We start from the raw sequence: 17,917 nt of genomic DNA, 5'->3' as shown, positions 1-17,917 counted from the left end.
TCCGGGCATCTCCAGGGTATTTACGATTTATATGATGTAGATGTATTAATTATCTGCCAATAGGAGCATATCACCGCTTCTGCCGTGGTCTGCAACATCCCAGCAAGGGCCTTCTGACTAGAGCAGCTCTAAGAATGTTATTGAATTGGAATCGGTTCAGCCTTCAGTTGTAATGTGATTTCTCACCTTCTTTCTTTCATTGACACCTCTCCCACTGTCCAGCCTGGTTGAGTGTAGCATGTGTGATGATGTCATGAATGCATGGGTTGCTTGGAGATCGGGTGTGTGTCAGTTGAAGACTGCAGGCTGAGCAGCAGGGAGGCTGCTCCTGGTGGGGCTAGATTACAGCTAAAACATATCTACTTCCCATCGTATTTACCATCTACTTGAATTGTAACTGAAACTTAATAAAGTACCATCTTGGAACCTACATCCGGTCTGCACCTGGCCATCTTTAAACTACAGCACCTTCCAACTCTGATTCAATACTAAGGGGTGAGCCTGGGGGATAGTCAAGCACAGTAATGATTCTACAACAGATTAGGACTTTAGGAAAGTTGTGCCAGGAGCAGCTCAATTTATATTTGTTGCCAATGATGGCAAACTTCCGTGGTTCCAGCCTCCCCACATCCTCGTTTCATAAACCAAACTTGAAGCTTGTAGGGGCTGATTCCTACAACTGGCGCTGTCATTTACTAAATACCCATAGAACGATCTCTTATCATAGATCACAGTATCTAATCTCAATAATATTGTCTTGCCTTTACATAATGCTACATTCAGCCCTTCTGCTGCTTTTGGCCACTGTAAATAGACGTTGCTAATACCGAACCTTGGTGGGTGGAAGGCTGGGCCTGACGTGCCATGATTCAGACTTATGGAGTTCAGATCACTGTAAATTCATTGAGCCTTCCCGGTAGGTCAACTTCTGACATTAAAAATGTTTTTTCTACTGACTTGAAATATTCCTGTCAAAAAGCGTGGCAAAATCCCTAGAAGGCCTGGAAGGAGTATTTCGCGCTATATAAGAGCAGCCACTATTATTACGTTGACCTATCTTTCAGCTCGGAATATTATGACCCAGTGCACGGCTCGGTATTTTGTTAAGAACAAGTAATCAAATGAACACATTATGCCTTTACTCGTAGCACTGACAGATGATACCAGTGGCGACGAGGCTATAATTTAATGAGATGTTTATTGCGCATCTCCCATTCCAAGGCTCGAAAGCTAAAAGAGGAGCCCATCTTACAATGGAAAGAAGAGCCCAGCGAGTCCAGCTCGGTGCCCAATTCTGGTGAAAATCATTTTGCGAGGCTTGGATTCAGTCACACGTGTTGTCTAAGTGGGAACGCCCCGTCCTCAGGCATTCGAGCAAGGAACGGCCATGACAGCTGCGTTCTAATTCACGAGTCAGGGGTTAGCCCACTCACTGTCGGCAGGTTCAGTCACGCCCTTCGGCCTCCAGTTCAGCTTCATCTCCTGCCAGCTGTGATTAGAAGCCTCGCTTCGTACCTCTCTAAGATAACCTAGCCTTTAAGTCTTAAAGCTGTCCTAGAAGTACCATCCATCGCAAAACCATGTACGTGTGTATTTGGAAGTTCTGTGCCGAGCACTGTGCCCAACACTAGAGGCAAGCACGTGCTGAAAAATGCCTTCCCTAAAAAGTTCAGCATATCAACATTGCACAGTGTAAACATTTGAGTTATAAATGAAAGGATATACGAGTCACCAAACCTCGTTTGAAGAAGCATATATATAACAGTCCTAAGGATTTAACATGTACCAATGTTAAACATATTTGGAAGGAAAGGGTGAACACAAGAGGTTCTGCGTCTTAGTTGTTTTTGCGTAGTATGACTCAGTTTGGCCGGGGAATCCAAAGTGTGCAGTTATAGGGGTCCAAGAAAACATAACCAGAGAGCACAGACTTATGTCAAATGCTAAACTGGTCCAGATCTTTCTTAACTTCTGGTGTTAGAAAGTTACATTTGGGTAGTGGTACTCTTATACCCACTCAGTGTCCCTCAAAGTAACACCTTCTCCCCAGTCCACTTCTAGAAAATAATTATTATTTTGGCAGAGCTGTAGCTTCTTCTATCCACGGGAAGGTGGCTGCATCAAACTTCCCAAGTGTGCTATTCACACTCCCTTTATTCCTATATCATTTCCCCAGATGGGGATGACATCTTTCATTGTTATTGCTTCATTTTCCTCATAAGGGAAAAGAACATTACAGTAAGGAAACAGATCTGTCCCACAAACAGTTACTGATTTAATTTAACATCTTTCTTTTGCCCCCTTGACATTCAGATTCAGACTGCAGCTCTCAAGGGTGTCTTTTTGTGCCTGGGGAAGGGTCTTCCTCCCTGTCACAATTCAAAGATTGATGATGTATGTATTGGTATGTGTATGGTGCATGGTAGTGTCGGACAAGTGCCAACAACTTTTCAACATGGCTGCCATGTGTGGGCATGTCAGTGTTAGGTTTTGACTTGTTAGCGATAGGTACGGTTATATGCACCATGTGATGATGAATACAGATACCCCATTATTTACACACTTGTTGGACCTGGCCCTCTGTGTTGGGTCAGTCCCAAATGTTTTGCCTTCATCCATCCTGCTTTCCGAACCAGTTTTCATTGGCCTTAGGACTCAGCATACTTTACCACTGCTAACTAGTGATGAACAGCTTGTGCTCCCTGCTTTAAACATGTTGAAACTGGCTTACACTCAATTGGAACATTTAATTTATTTGTAAGTCCCTAGTAAAGTGGTACTACAGGTACCCCGGGCCTGTAAATGAAATGCTACTAATGGAACGGTTGGTTATCCGCATCAAGGGCAGCCCTACTCCCGAGATCCATGGCCTAATAAACAATATGACAGCTACAACGGCTCAGGGAGAAAATTATTTAAAGAAAGTGTAGCTAACTACCATAGAGAGATTTATCATAACATATGACAATAGGGAATTCATATGATGTATAAAAATGTGAAAGTGAAAAGGTAAAAGTGTGACTACAAATAAGGATAAATATACAAAAGGTACACATAAACAAAAAGTGGTTTAAAAAGACTTTTATTTCTTAGAATAACTTTTTATAGAATGATAAACATATAAAAAAAGCAGTACAGACGTGTATATATGGTACTCATAAAGTTACACATATCACACATATAATGGTACAAATTACATTGTAAACAGAAAATAAACACAGTGTCAGAGGAAAAATAATACAGAGAATGTCCAATATATAGCAGGATCAATGATGCAATAAATGTGTCATCTTAGTGGCCAGAGGAAACGTCACCGGCGTTTTGACCATTTCAATTTATTAGGTCATCATTAGGACAGAAGGCAAAATATGAGAGCAACCATCATAAATCATTGGTGACGCAATCAATGCTCACGTCAAGAATCCAAGATAACTTAAGTGCCTCAACTTGATAGTGGGGCTCTGGGAACCATAGTTCCAAGGATTGCCACAGTTATGCCATTAACAAGGAACTTAATTTCAGGCTCGCGTAAGCATTATTTATGGGACCGCATCCGAAACAACAGTGATTCACAATAGAAATTCACCAAGAGAAAATTCAACTCCAAGGCTAGTGTGCAGTGCTCTTTGTCTTCCACTAATGAATTTGCAGCACTGATTGTGCCACCCACTTAAGAAGTCTTTTAAAATCTGTCCCAAGCCTACCATTGCAGCCTTTGTATGCAGTTTTAAACTGCTATTTCGACCTGGCAAAATAAACCTTTTACGACGCCTAAACTCCCTTTTTTACTTATAAGACACCCCTAAGGTAGGCACTAAACAGCCCATAGGGCAGGGTGTATTGAATTTGAAATGTTGGACATGTACTTTTAAGTTTTACATGTCCTGGTAGTAAAAAACTCTCAAATTCGTTTTTCACTATTGCAAGACCTATCTCTCCCATAGGATAACATTGGATTACCTTATTCTATTTCATAAGTGATAATATTTGATAAGGAGCAGGTAGAAAAATCATGCTTACTGTCTGAGGAATTGTAATTTCAAATTCTCTTCAATGGTAAAGTCGGATTTTAAATCAAACTTTTTAAATTGCCATATTCAGAAAGTTGGCATTTTCCTGTCCTAACCATTTGATGCCTACAGTCTGTTTTTGAGTTACATGACTATGTGCAGTTTGCAGTTGGCCTTTGTGTACGCCTCCCAGGCAGCATCACAATAAAGGGTCTGGAAGTTGACAGGATGAGCCATCTCTAGCTGGTTGAAGGGGGTTGGAACCTACTATACTTGCATTTTAAAGGCACTGGCCCTTCCCACACACAAAGGACTTCACACTAGCCTTCTGTATCTCCAGACAGACTGGGACCAGGGCATGGAGACAAGAAATTCCAGACACCTCTGTAGGGGGAAAACTCCAGAACCTTTTCCCATTTCAAAGAGGGCACCAGGTATAACACTCGGTCCCCTATACCCAATCCTCAGTACACTTCTGGACCAATGGATACTACATGGGAAGAACACTTTGCTGCCCTGCTGCTTGAGGTTTGCCTTGCTCGTTGAGTAGGAAGCCTGGACCTGCACCCTTCATCACAGGCTGAAATAACTCCAATGGTCAGCTGACTGACTGCCTGTTCTGAGTTACAGGAACACAGACTCCAGAGGCCTCTCTGTAACTGCCCATCTGACTTGCTGCAATTGGACTTGCCAGGACCTGCAACTGGACCTGCCTGAGTCACGCTAGTCTCTGCTGAAGTGAGTTCCTGAGGTCCAAAAGGTGCTTCCCAGGTCCTGAAGCCTTGGTGTAGTATTGGTTGAACTCCTCCTTGAAGAAACAGAGAAATCCTGAAGTTTTGGGCTCTCAAGAGCATGAGTGGGCCAGTTTGCTCCAAGATCTTACTGACCAGCAACATTAAGTTTCGATAAACCCGACACTTCATGCTACAATGACCACCAGCATGAGCTCTGCACTTAACTCTAGAGCATCAACAGCCCGTGGTGACCACTAACGTGAGTCTCCAGCAAAGGCTGTTCACTATGCCCAGCCCAACAGGATCTTCGCGCTACAACAATGACCGTCCACGATTCCCAGCCTGCTCTTCACGCTATATCAACTATAAACCTGCCAGAGACTGAGAGGCATTTAATTTATTTCTGAGAGTTAATTTTTTCTTAAGTGCGCATACAGAAGAAACCCATAGTTATTTTTAAAGCTTACTCACTAATTGTTTAATAATCTAAGATGCGAAAAACCATGGGAATTTGCATACTTGTTCAATGGTAAAGCCAGCCTCCTTTTCTCAGCATCGAATATTTAAATGAATACACGATACAGAATAAGTGATACATGTAGTACAGATCGATGCACAATAAATAAACTCACAATGCGTGTGAGCTGATCAACGATTGGAAACTAACTACTTTTAAGGTGTGACGCCACAATGGGCAATGAGTAAATGCACAATATAAGGGTCTCCTAATAGGCAATGGGGGGCTTTTAATAGGCTTGTACGGCAAAACACATGACGTCATGATTGGTTATAAGGACCAGCAGGTAATTCATAACGTTTTGTTTTGCTCACATAGTAGGTCCGCAGAGAAAGTTCTTAACAAGCAAACCGCCAACTGACAAAACTCTGTTACATGAGAGATGGTCCCTGTATGGAAGATTTACCAAAGCAAGGTGCTTAACCCCTTGCCTGCGGCTGGAATTCCGCTCCTGTGTGGCACATTCTGATCGCGGGCGTGGTCATGGCGGCTGGGAGCCGTCTGCAGCACACGAGCACTGTGTGCCATGACGGCTCCCGGCCGTCATCAGCATGGACGGGGTTAAAGAAGCAAGTGTTATTATTTTTTTTTGTGCTGTGGTAAAAGTATCACGTTCGACTGAATGACATTCCAGGAAGGGGACTTTCAGCAAGCACCGAAGTAGCAGAAGCCTCTGCATTCTGAATCGGCCTTCAGAAAATTAGCTGTGCCAGAATGCAAACATCTGGCCATCATGATACACACAGACTTCAGCAGTGAGCACTTTAACAGACTGAACTATCATCTTAGTGTCAAGCTAGTTTTTTTCTTCAATTAGTTGAATTCACTATAGCCTGGAAAATACTGAGGCTTTGGAGTTATAGGTTTGAACCTATGAACACAGGCAAAACCTAATAGTGAGGGAAGCACACCTAATATGTGTAAACAGATGACCACTGATCAAAACAGATTTCTTTCCACCCCCATCAACCAAAATGCCACTAATCATCATTGAAATGATAGGGATTATGTCATTTTTTCCTTAGAAAAGTGGTCCAAACACTGTGGCCTAGGTACTGAAGTTGGGCAAGGAGGGGCAAACCCAATAATGTAGCAACCTGGGCAAGTAATTCATCAGTAACCAACAACGGATTATTTAGGTGCGTGGAAAGGCAGCAACTATAAAAAAAAAACATTTTATGGGAACCTGAGGGTAGTGCCCTAAAAAATAATTCCATGAAAAATCAAATGTGCAGGTCCATGCAGACGTATATAACAAAAGAACACAATTCTGAAGTCAAGCCAAATGTATATTCAATACAAACAAATAACCAATGTAATACATTCAGGTAATATTACATGAACAATAATGTGTTACAGATCGGGGAAATGAAGATGTAATGCCCATTTGTCTCACACTCCTATTAATGTAGGCAGTTTGTTGTCATGGCAACATTGTTATCAGGATATGAGAACACATATTTCTGGTAGATTATGGCACTCCAATAGTAAATGGGTCAACGTTTCTATCTCCTAAACTGCTAGTTTATTTGAATAGGGTCTTTCTCCAGATGGATGGTCTAGGCCATTGTAGACGTACCACCCTTCAGGCTAGAGAAGATGAAGTTCAATCAGAAGCGAGCTAAAAAGAGTTGCTAAAAACCTCACACAATAGTTGATGACTTGGTATACAGATGCAGAGTTTATATGCATGCTTTGAACTTCAATTTTTTTTGGCACTTTACAAAATCAATAAGAGACAGAGCGGCTGATCCACAAGACTCCTTGTTCATAGGTTAGTATATATAGTAGCACACATGCTTAAGATCCAATGCTTCAATAAAAGGAGGACAGATATGTACCATCGAAGGTTTTATGACACAATGTGCATGGGAGAGTGGAGAAAGCAAGTTACAACACTTTCCCCTTCCCAAAACAGTATACCTAAAATGTTCAAAGTTGCTGAGCCGCAAAATGTAACATGTGATAGATTCAGATAAACCTGGGTATTTAGCCAAATGTGCTTTGCCTTCTAGAGTTTTTGTGCCCGTGCAAGTCACAGAATGAAATATGATGTTGGATTAAAAATCAGGATGAGTTGAACGTGTCACAGGTGTTATGGGGGTCTCCTGACAGTTTTAAATATTCACACAGGAGCAGCATCCCTTATATGTGGATTTTTAACTGCACAAACTAAATGTGATTATACTGAAAGAGTCAAAATTCATGTTTTTAAGAACTCCTGGGTAGAAATCTTTCTGACATAACTTAGAAGTTTAAAAGTTCCCCAACATAACTCTGTTAACGTGGGTGACCACTATTACACATTTGATAATGACTGAATGAAAGTGTAGGTTTTATAATGTTCACAACTACTCCTAGGAGTGTCCAGGCACTGAGAACTGTAAGTGGAACCAAAAAGAAAAGAACATAAGCACAAGATTGACAAGTCGAGAAAAGCCAAGTTTTAAGGAGGCTGTGGAGCAAAGATCCAGAGCTCAAGTTCAAGGGGATACTGAATCCAGGCCTTAGCCACCAAGAAAGAAAAGGAGCAATATCCCTTCCTCATGCGCCTGACTCGTGGCACTACTACCAATGTGGCCTTTACCAAGCACAGTGCTCTTGATTGACAATAGGACAAGTAACTGTCCAACAGATACCGAGGACATGAAAGGAAATGTGACTGATGGACAAATGCTAAAAATTTTAAAAGAATCTGCTTCTTGGGCAGCCAATGCAGAGATCTTAGATGAGAGGTAATAAAGGTACGTCATACACGTCTCAAAAAGAGGTGAGTGGCAGAATTCTGGACCACTTGGAGTCGATCATGCAAGGCTTCCATCAGCCCTAAGTAGAGGGCATTGGCATATTCAAGCTTGGAAGTAATAAAGGTGTAACTCACTCTCTTCCTAGAATGAAGAGGCAATAAGAACAGACATTTCTTACGGGTGCGAAGCAACCCTAAACAGGCTCCCACAACAGCCAAAACCCTCAGTTGAAAGGAGACTTGGCTGTCAAATTTACCTCCAAGATTTTTGTCATTAAAGATAGAGTTTTGGGAGCCGGTCAAGATGTAGGCCAGCCTGCCTCCCACCAGTTGGCTTGATGGAACCCAAATAGAAAAATGTCTGTCTTATTCGAATTGCATTTAAGCTGACTCCTGTGCATCCAGTCATACAGCATGCTTGCAGGTGTTGAAAGGCTTCTCTGTAGATGTGAAGTCCCTCTCAAAAGAGAGATGCAGGTATGTGTCATCAGTATAGAAACACTTTTGAACCCAAAGAATTCCACCAAAGAGGCAAAAGGAGCCATATATACATTGAATAAGGTAGGGCTCAAAGAAGAGCCCTGAGGCACCCCCTGTTTGAGAGATTTGACAGCTGAAGAGAAGGGTGCCTACCAGACCGACTGAGCCCTGGAATCTAGGAATGAATGAATCCAATTGCACACTATGTCTCCAGCCCCCATACTAGCAAGGCATTGAAGGAGGCTGCATGTGGGACAGTTCTGAATGCCGCCGAAAGATCGAGTAAAATCAAAAGGGAATTCTTGTCTTGATCCAAGGACAGCTTTATATAATCTGATACTTCTAGTAACGCCTTCTCTGTACTGTGCTGAGGACTCATCCCAGCTTGTGCTGCTCCAATAAATTAATAAATTGCATATTGGCCATTTTCTCAAGCATCTTTGAGAGCGCAGGAAATAGTGAGGTAGGACAAAAGTTGGGGAAAACCCTAGAATTGAAAGAAAGTTTTTTTAATAGGGAAATTACTTTAGCCAGCTTTCAATGAGCAGGCATCCTGCAGTTAGACAGCGAAAGACCTTATATATCACAGGATTAATCAACTGAACTGCCAGGGCCTAAACAAAAGTATGGCAGGGATCAGAGGGGAACAAGATTTACAATCCCGAATTGATGTTTCAAACTCCTCAAGAGAGATGGTTCTAAACTGAGAGAAGTTGATATGATTACTGGTCAACCTCTCAGCCGGAAACTCTGCCTCAGGAACAAGCAGACTCATTTGAATATCCTCAAAGAAATACGTAAGCCCATTACACAGTCCCAGGGAACGGGAAATAGTCCTATCACAAGCCTTAGGAGACAGGAAAGACGTGTCTGTCTGAAAGATTTCTCTAGGGCCATTGGAAGCAATGCTAATTTTGGATTCAAAGTAAGATTATTTTTTTTAAGTTGCTTGTGCCATTATAATTGTAGCATGATAGGACATCAAAGCTTCTTTGTACCTGGTCCTACTGACCTGTGAATAGTTCCCACACCACTCTCTCTCTCTAGTTTCTTAACAGAACCCCTTTCCAAGGCGAGGGTGAGAAAGAACCAGGGGTGGATACACTGTGCCTACGGTCCTTCTTCTTCTGACATGGGCTAGGGTGTCCGAGGCGGCTCGGATCCACCTATTAACAGTGCCAGCATCCAAATCAATCTCACCAGTAAGGACAGGAACAGTCTTTGCCAAGAACTCAGAAATATTATTCACTCTTATTTTGTTCCTGCACCCATGTCTGGCCTGTTCGAAGTTTTCTTCAAGCATCCACCCAAACGGGTTGAGAAAATGCTCAGATCAGATCACCTCCTGGGGAGTAATAACTAAAATCTGAGAATTAGAAAAGATCAGATCAATGGTCTGACCTGCTCAATGACAGTGGAACGTTTCAACCTGGCACAAGTTGAGACTGGCCAGTTTGTCTACCAGTAGTTGATTTATCTGTTGGACTATCTATCTGTAGGTTCAAGTCTCTAAAAAGAGTAAAATTAGCATATTGCATGGTGAGGTGGGCTAGCACAGAGTCAAGAGAATTGACAAACTCACTAACATAGCCTAAAGGGCAATAGATCAAAATACCTAAAAGGGAGGACGGCATAGAAAATAAAAGACAGGAACCCAAACTCTCAGCACCTAGAAACTCGGGTGGCTGGAAGGTTGAGTAGTTCAGCTGCCAGCCTGCCACCTATTGGCAATCGCCACAGCCTCACCCTCCTATGAGCTCTATCCTAGTGTGCCAGAGAGCAGCCTTCACGGATCGCCATCACAATATCAGGAGCAGCTGATTCATTGTGCCATGTTTCTTTCATAAAAAGAAGACCTGGCTCAGAATTACTTAATAGATCAAAAATACCAAGCGTATGTCTGCATAGCGAACAGACGTTGATTAACAGCTGAGATCTATGCAGACCGAGGCAATATGTTATGATACCTAACCTTACCACCGAAGTCCTGTGCTGCACATTTCTCAAGAGGGATCTCCACCTGGCAGTCGAAAGTAGCAACCTCACCAAAGCCTTTGCCCACTTTCAGCTTACTAGGCCACCATGTTAGAGACCTGAGGGACAATAATTCCTTCACTGAGTACATAAGCTGATGTAGACCGGCTGAACTCCCACAGGCAGCATGGCTAGTGCTGGCTGCTGATCGGACAGAGACAGATGCAGATGGGCTTGCCGAGGGTGCACCATTGGTGCATCTGTGCAGTGGTCCTCCTTAAATAAGGAAAGTTCATCTGACTCCTCCTCTGACTCCTTGGATGACTAGAGTTCAAACTTCCCCAAAATGGCGCCTCTAATCTACCATGAGGAGTAAAAATGACTGCCTCCACTCTGACGGCTCCATACAGCAACAGTCAAAAGCCGGTCCGGCTTTAGCACTGGTGGTGCCCAGTGCGACAATGTTAGTGGGCGCGCCCCCAATGACCACCTCGACCACCGATTCTCTCACTAGCACCCTTTAACAGTGACCAAGTCTCCATAACTTGGGGAGAGGTGTGGCGCCGCAACCAGGGCGACTGATGCTGGATGCTGGGGATCACAGTTCGATCCCCGGCTCTGGCGGCAGGGGTCTGCCCAGCACCATGTAACTCTGGGCAATCGCTCGCTTAATCTTTCCACCGGCGCCGAGCTACCCCTTCGGGGGTGATTTGTGCGCTGTACAAGTACTGGATTTACTTTAATAACCACTCTCTCTCAAATGCATTGAAATAGTTGTATAGTGCCACTCACACCAGTAAAGGATGTCATAGCACTTTGCATCACACACACATGACAAAGAGACAATCAAACAATCATGTGTAAATCAGCTCATAAGGAATGTTACATAAGCCAAAGAACTAAGTGTAGGAGTCACATGTCATCCATACTGGTAGGCCGTATAGTTTAGGAGTGCTTGGTGTGGAGAAGCACAAACTCAGTCCGAAAAAAAGAGAAACAGCATAGTTGGGAGTTTTCTTTAATAATAAGAATCAATTTCTACCCAAATTAACAATTTTTCTAAATTAATCTATGCTCTAATGTATACTTTCCAGTGTTTATGCAGTTCTATGATGAAAGTTAATACCTCACTGTTCTAGATTAGGACTTTAAGTTATAAATTGCAAGTAATAAAATGAAGTCTCTTTTAAAAGCAGTAACCTGCTGATCTATTTATATTAAATGCACTCTGTATTCTACACGGTACACGTTCTTTGAAGCAGGCATATTAACCCTCTGCACTACCTTTACATAAATCAAAACATCACCTATACAAAACTCCAATTTCTCTCCAGGAAGAACATTAATCACAAGAGTTAACTTGACATTTTTGTGAGGCCTGATAATTGCCAGAGGAAAGGATCGCAGCAGCAGGTGCTTTAAAAACATAATAAACTTGCAAACACACAGCACCCCCAGGAAGCCAGCACCCGGTGTGGTGGCAGCGGTCGCACCGCCCAAGAGCTGGCCCAGGTCACAAGGTAAGAGATTCTCCAGTGCTAAGCCCAACTCCCCCTACCACACAACAGAAATTACCCCCAAATCAAGGTTTTAATTCAGCCACAGTACAAAAAAACAGTACAAATTATAAAACCAGGGGTGACAACAAAAGAATTGCACTGAACCAAAAAACTGTAAAAACTAGCTCCCACAAAAAAACAATCAAAACACATTAAAATGAATTGGCAGGCAACAGAGTATTACAATAAAACAAGGCAATAAGGATGTTTTTTTTTATTTAACCATACTGTAGTCCAGCACATCTGAGCTGTGGTCATCCTTAGATAAGGAGACTTCATCTGACTCTTCATCTAACCCATCAGGTGACTACAGCGCAATTTCCCAAGCTTGACGCCTTTAGTGGACCATGCGAAGTAAAAATGGCCGGCTTCCTTTAAAACAGCAGCAGCCAAGAGGTAAGAGCCCCACTACAGGTTAGGCCAACTCGCAATGCCAATTGTGAATTGTAATTGTATTTATATAGCAGTTCCTACCCATCACAGGGCATTGAAGTCCTTTACAGCGAGTAGTACGCTACTCCGGAACCCAAGGTTTGTAGTTTATTCAATGGTTAAATGTTGGTTATGGCAATTAGTCATTTGCTCTTAAGAAAAAAACATTGCATGTATTTACTCCAGTTATTTAGTGACAAGTTATATTAATACAAGTTAGGTGTGCTCATTAATGGGGGCTATGCTGTTTCAGATGATTGATTGTTGAGAAAGATAGGCCGTGGAGACTAGGTAATGTTAGGTTGCAGGGATAGGGTTTTAAGGAGCTGTTGTGATCTATGAAATGAGGTATCACCCAATTGCAGAATTACATTAGAGAACTTAAGGAGAGACTGAGACTGAGAAGAGGCGATACTCAAAAATAGAAAGCATGCAGAGGATGGAATGTAAGGAGAGGGTTACTCTGAAGAAAGAAAGGGTAGGTAGCAAGCTGAAAGGGATCAGTTAGTCAAGTTCAGTTTTTCATGCAGGGTTTCAGGAATGTGAGAGAGAGTAAACATCAATAAGTTTTAAAGAAGTGACTGAGTTAAACTGATTGTGATATGCTCAGCAAGACTGCTTAGTTTAGTTTACCATGCATTCATTGCACACGCTGATTTGTCCTGTGGTATTCTTCAATTAAATGAAATCCACATGTATCCTTCACAGCAATAAACGCAACATTTTTTATAAACACTAGAAAGCATAGATTATGCTACATATAGATAGGTCAATTTTTTATTGTTAAGGTTTGTATAAATCATTCACAATAAACTCTCATACAAACAAAGAAAAACTAAAACCACAACTAGTAGATAAAATAATTTCATAATCAGTTATATCGCAAAACTTAAAAACAAAGGGCTATCTCATAATATTAATTAATAATGATAATAATGTATAGAATCCCACATTTCGTACAATTTCTCTATTCAATTGTTTCCTAAAACTAGATTGAGATAGCTACATTATTAAACCCAATTTCTAGTAGCCTTAAAATAGACAATGAATATAAAAACAGCCATTTACGCTCATGACACAGAAAGATAATTGCGGGTGATTTTATATATTTAATTAATCATGAAATAAAGCAATGTGATTGTTCTATGAATCATAATATAACAGCTTCTCTAACATTTTCTATGCTAGCTGCTTTAAAAATCATGGTCAAAGATACTTCTTACCAGTTTTGAATAATGTGTGGCAAATACAAATACAAATGATGCATTCTACAGTTTAATTTGCCAGTTTGCAGGGATTATAGGGTTAGAATTTAAAGCAGTCCGATTCTCAAATATAGTTTTTTTTCATGTCTACCTTTAGATTAGAATCCAGAGATGACCGTCTGTAGAGGTTGTGTGAGCCCTCAACTAAGCATGCATTTTTGAAAGCGTTAGAAAATGCCAAATCATTACTAAATAATGTGTCCTTTGTTGTTTTACAGAATAATTGCTTGCGACTCCATTTGTTGAGATCTGATGAAGAAGTTAATGAAGAAAGATACTGTTTATCAATGATTGAATCAATTCTTTTTCTCAATTTGATTTCTAGTGAGTTGATCATTAGCTTTAATTTCAGAGAAAATTAGTTTATTAAGGGTGCCTTCTTTGCTGTAATGCAGTCACAGTTGTAATTCAAGAGTTAAATCATATAAGGAAGTTAATATTTTCAGCTGATGCAAAAATGTGGTGTTGATCTTCTTGAGTGAAATACATGACTAAATCTTCACATCGCTATGTATTGACTAGATTTAGATTAGGCATAGTCCCTCATCTAGTTGCTTTTCCAGTGATGAAAACATACGCCCTGGATTCTGCAACCTGCCCTTGTGACAAGCTTTCCAAACAAGCACAGTGCACTTCATGCTCTTTAGTAATTTTTACTCGTATTTTAGATGTTTTTATCTGAAACCACTTTTTATAAAATATAATGTGAGATCGTATCATGCTGCTATGAACTTGCTTCTTGCACTGAATGACCCGGGAATATGCTTTTATGTTGCATAGTTTATTTTAAAAGCAATTAATGCTAGGAAAGGTATAGTCCCTGTTAATCGATCAAGAAATAGATTTAATGTGAGAACGTGTAATGCTGTTATGAATTGCTTTTGTTCCTAAATGATTCTAGAATATGCTATTATGCTGCGTTATTTAGCTTAAAATCACGCTATCATCTTTGTACTTCATGATCATGGAACAAGTCATTATATTGTGCCATTGATTTTAAAAGTATATTTTTTATTCTGGAATTGTTTTTATGGTTGTCTCAACAAACAGAATAAAGTATATTGAATCAAATAGAATCAACTGATGTTTTAAAATAAAATTGAGTCCAGACGTGCCACCATTTTTTGGTTCCAGAATGAAGATCCATATAATAGGATCGAGTTCAGTTTGGTATAGATGGCAATAATTGTTTGGCCCACGGCTCTTCCTCCATAAATATTATAAAATCGTTTTAATGCCTTTGTGATTTCAATGCATTTGTTTTCTATGTTCTGTACGTGTTTATCCCACTTTAGACATCTATGGAAAATAACTGCTAGATTAGGATAAAAGTGTTCAATATTTTAGTTGTTTGTCGTTCATTTGAAACACTTGAAATAAAGTTTATTATTTTGGTTTTGGTGAGATTTATTGTGAGACCCTTACTCTTATTGTATTGATCAAGGCAATTGAGTAGATGTTGAAGACCTTCGTGCATTTTAGAAATAATAGTAAGGTAATCAGCATAGGCTAAATGACAGTTTGTTTTTTGCTGTTCCAATTTAGGTTGAAAACCTGGCCAGAAATTATGATAGTTTGGTGGAGAATAGTAGGGCAGCTAATGTACATCCATGTTTCAGACCATAATCAGTTAGAATGTAGGAAGTTAGACCAAGACATTATGTTAATTTCACTTGTACCCAATTTCCTTTATGTAAATCTATTAAAAAATGTAGCAAGCTGTTGTCAATCCCCCAGGTCAATACATTTTCCAGAGCCTGTTTCTGTCAATTCTATCAAAATCAATCACGTAGTCTATGAAGCAGATAAAAAGGTTATTATCCTTATTATTCTCTGGTTTTTTAATTGATTCCATAAAGTGTTATTATATTATGGAGTGTCAAGCATGCATGTCTAAACCCAGGCTGGTTACATTTTATTAAAGTTTTACTCTCAGCCCATTCTTCTAGCTTTTGTTATAAAACTTTTCAGCATCCATGAGCGCTATTAATTGGAGTTCCTCTGTTCACTCTTTGGACTTTTTATAGAGCGGGTGCAGAGTTGATGCTTTCCATGCTTTGGAAACTTCTCCAGCCTCCAATAAGTGTGTATACAATTGTGCTAGTAGTTTACTCCAAACTGTAGGCCTTTGTTTGAAAACCGTTATCACAATGCAAGTGAAATTAGCAGTAAAACATGTAATTCTGTTCTTTTATACAACACACATCTTCATTAAATTACATGCTCCTCAAGCAGAAGGAATCTCCGCTTACCTTCACCTGTCGTTGCTGATGGACTGCCAACGGCAGTGTTGCCACCTGTGAAAAACACAGGAGTATATATTACGTCTTGCAGCGGTTTATGTTTACTTAAAAATCTTTTTCTTAAATATTCAATATTTATCACTGGCACAGTGCCATTAAGTCAAATATATAAAGAATAAAATGTGCTCAACAAAACAGGCTTCAGCAGTAGACAAAAGGGAGATTTTATATTCAATATTATGCATTTTTAAACTGTTCAGCCAGTGTGATTTTTATTTGTGTAAGCTCCTTTTGCGCCAACACATTTGATAAACTCTGCTTCGTATGATGCTCGATTGAAAGCTTGATAGTAAGGAGCATTTGCAGTTTCATATAAGCAAAGTTCTCTTTTATGGGACAAGTGATTGCAGAAGCAAACAATAAAAAATAAAGGTCACTTGCTGTGTATTTTCATTTTAATACACAAAGCATCACATCTCTCTCTCTCGCTCGCTCTCTCTCTCTCTCTCTATATATATATATATATATATATATATATATAATCACACATAAACTATATCGTTAATTGTCATTTATTAAATACAGATTCTTGATATATAAATGTATTAAAAACCATATTTTCGTTATAAAATCGAATCAGAATACTTAGAGGACAGAATTTCATGGAAATGTTAAATATTTCATAGACGTGTTACCAGTATCATCTAAACATTCACTGATTCACTTTAACTTCATTCCAGGCCGTTCTACTCTATCATGTGCACAATCTGAGGTCTTCCTCATCAATGATTTGCACATTGTTATCCCAACGGTGTTTCTAGGCAGGTTGACACTGTGTTTCGGTCGTTGTAGTGGTTTACTTCACCTTCTTCAGGACTACACCAAATTATACTTTCATAGACATACCTAAATTTGAACTGTACTAAATATCCTCCTCCAACATCTGCCCAATATAGCAATGTCCTACATAGTCACCACTGCGATTACACTGTACAATATGTTGTTGAAAACAGAAGTTAATAGACAATGAACAGCAAGTGATAATATTTGTGTTTTTTTACTTTTTGTTCCAACAATTACTTTTCTCTTAAAAGGCGTACTTTACTTACATGCCACTGAAAATGCTCATTTCACTAAGCTTTCAAACCAGCATAATATGAAGGGGAAATTAGTTTTTTTGTCACTTCTATCATTTGGTGGACTAAGTGATAACTTGCTGTCACTTTTGTGACTTTGTTTAAGTCATAATGATATTTCTGCACACTTTATTCTCCCCACTTCTCACTACAATGAATAACTTTATTAATAAAAATCATTACAATAATGAATGATAAAACGTATATCAGAAATAAATACAACCCTTAGTCCATTAATGGCATCACGTATAAATAGCTAGTGATGGTGGGTTATGATATTTAACTATAAAAATTGTTGAAGACCTAATCAGTATTGATTAAATATTTTGTAATCTCTCTAAATTCAAGCTACTTGAGCTTGGACTGCATTTGGGCAAGGCCCATTTAGTTTATTCAAAGTTAAAAAACAATATTTATTTGTTTGTTGTTTAGCATGTTGCTAAAAAGAAGGGGTAAAACACTAATCATTACTGAAAACCTACTAAGAGCTCCACTAACTGTGCAATTATATATGTAAATGTCTAAACCGCAGCAAAGGAAGATAAAAAACTCTAAAGTTGCATGGGACACAGAACCATAAAAAAGGAGTGGTGTCGCGATGCCGGACTCGACCGCTATCGGTGTGCAGTAAAATGAGCAAATTAGCATCTCAATGGGATGTAGATCGTTATTAGTTCACTGGTTCTCACAGTGAGTCAGCCTTTATGCCACTATTGTAACAAACTCGGTGAACCGAATATTAAGCATTGAGTTGTCTGGGTTCATGCATGTAAGAATAGCTTGTCGACAGGAGCGGACACCAAGTTTGTTCCACTCACCCA

The 17,917-nt window shown here is 40.0% G+C and overlaps 1 protein-coding gene across 20 annotated transcripts in view; it reads right to left on the bottom strand.

The window, feature by feature from the left end:
- Positions 1–17,917, bottom strand: part of MYBPC1 (myosin binding protein C1) — a 339,911-nt gene that overhangs the window by 285,680 nt on the left and 36,314 nt on the right. For all 20 annotated transcript variants that reach the window (XM_086919135.1, XM_086919143.1, XM_086919137.1 and 17 more), the window contains exon 2: positions 15,970–16,014. In XM_086919135.1, the coding sequence (XP_086775261.1) occupies positions 15,970–16,014 (45 nt within the window). The remainder of the gene's footprint in view (positions 1–15,969; positions 16,015–17,917) is intronic.

The sequence above is a fragment of the Lissotriton vulgaris genome, chromosome 1_1, assembly GCF_964263255.1.
Source record: "Lissotriton vulgaris chromosome 1_1, aLisVul1.2, whole genome shotgun sequence".
Classification (NCBI taxonomy): domain Eukaryota; kingdom Metazoa; phylum Chordata; class Amphibia; order Caudata; family Salamandridae; genus Lissotriton; species Lissotriton vulgaris.
The sequence above is the reverse complement of the archived record's forward strand: the minus strand, read 5'-3'. Positions and strand labels throughout refer to the sequence as shown.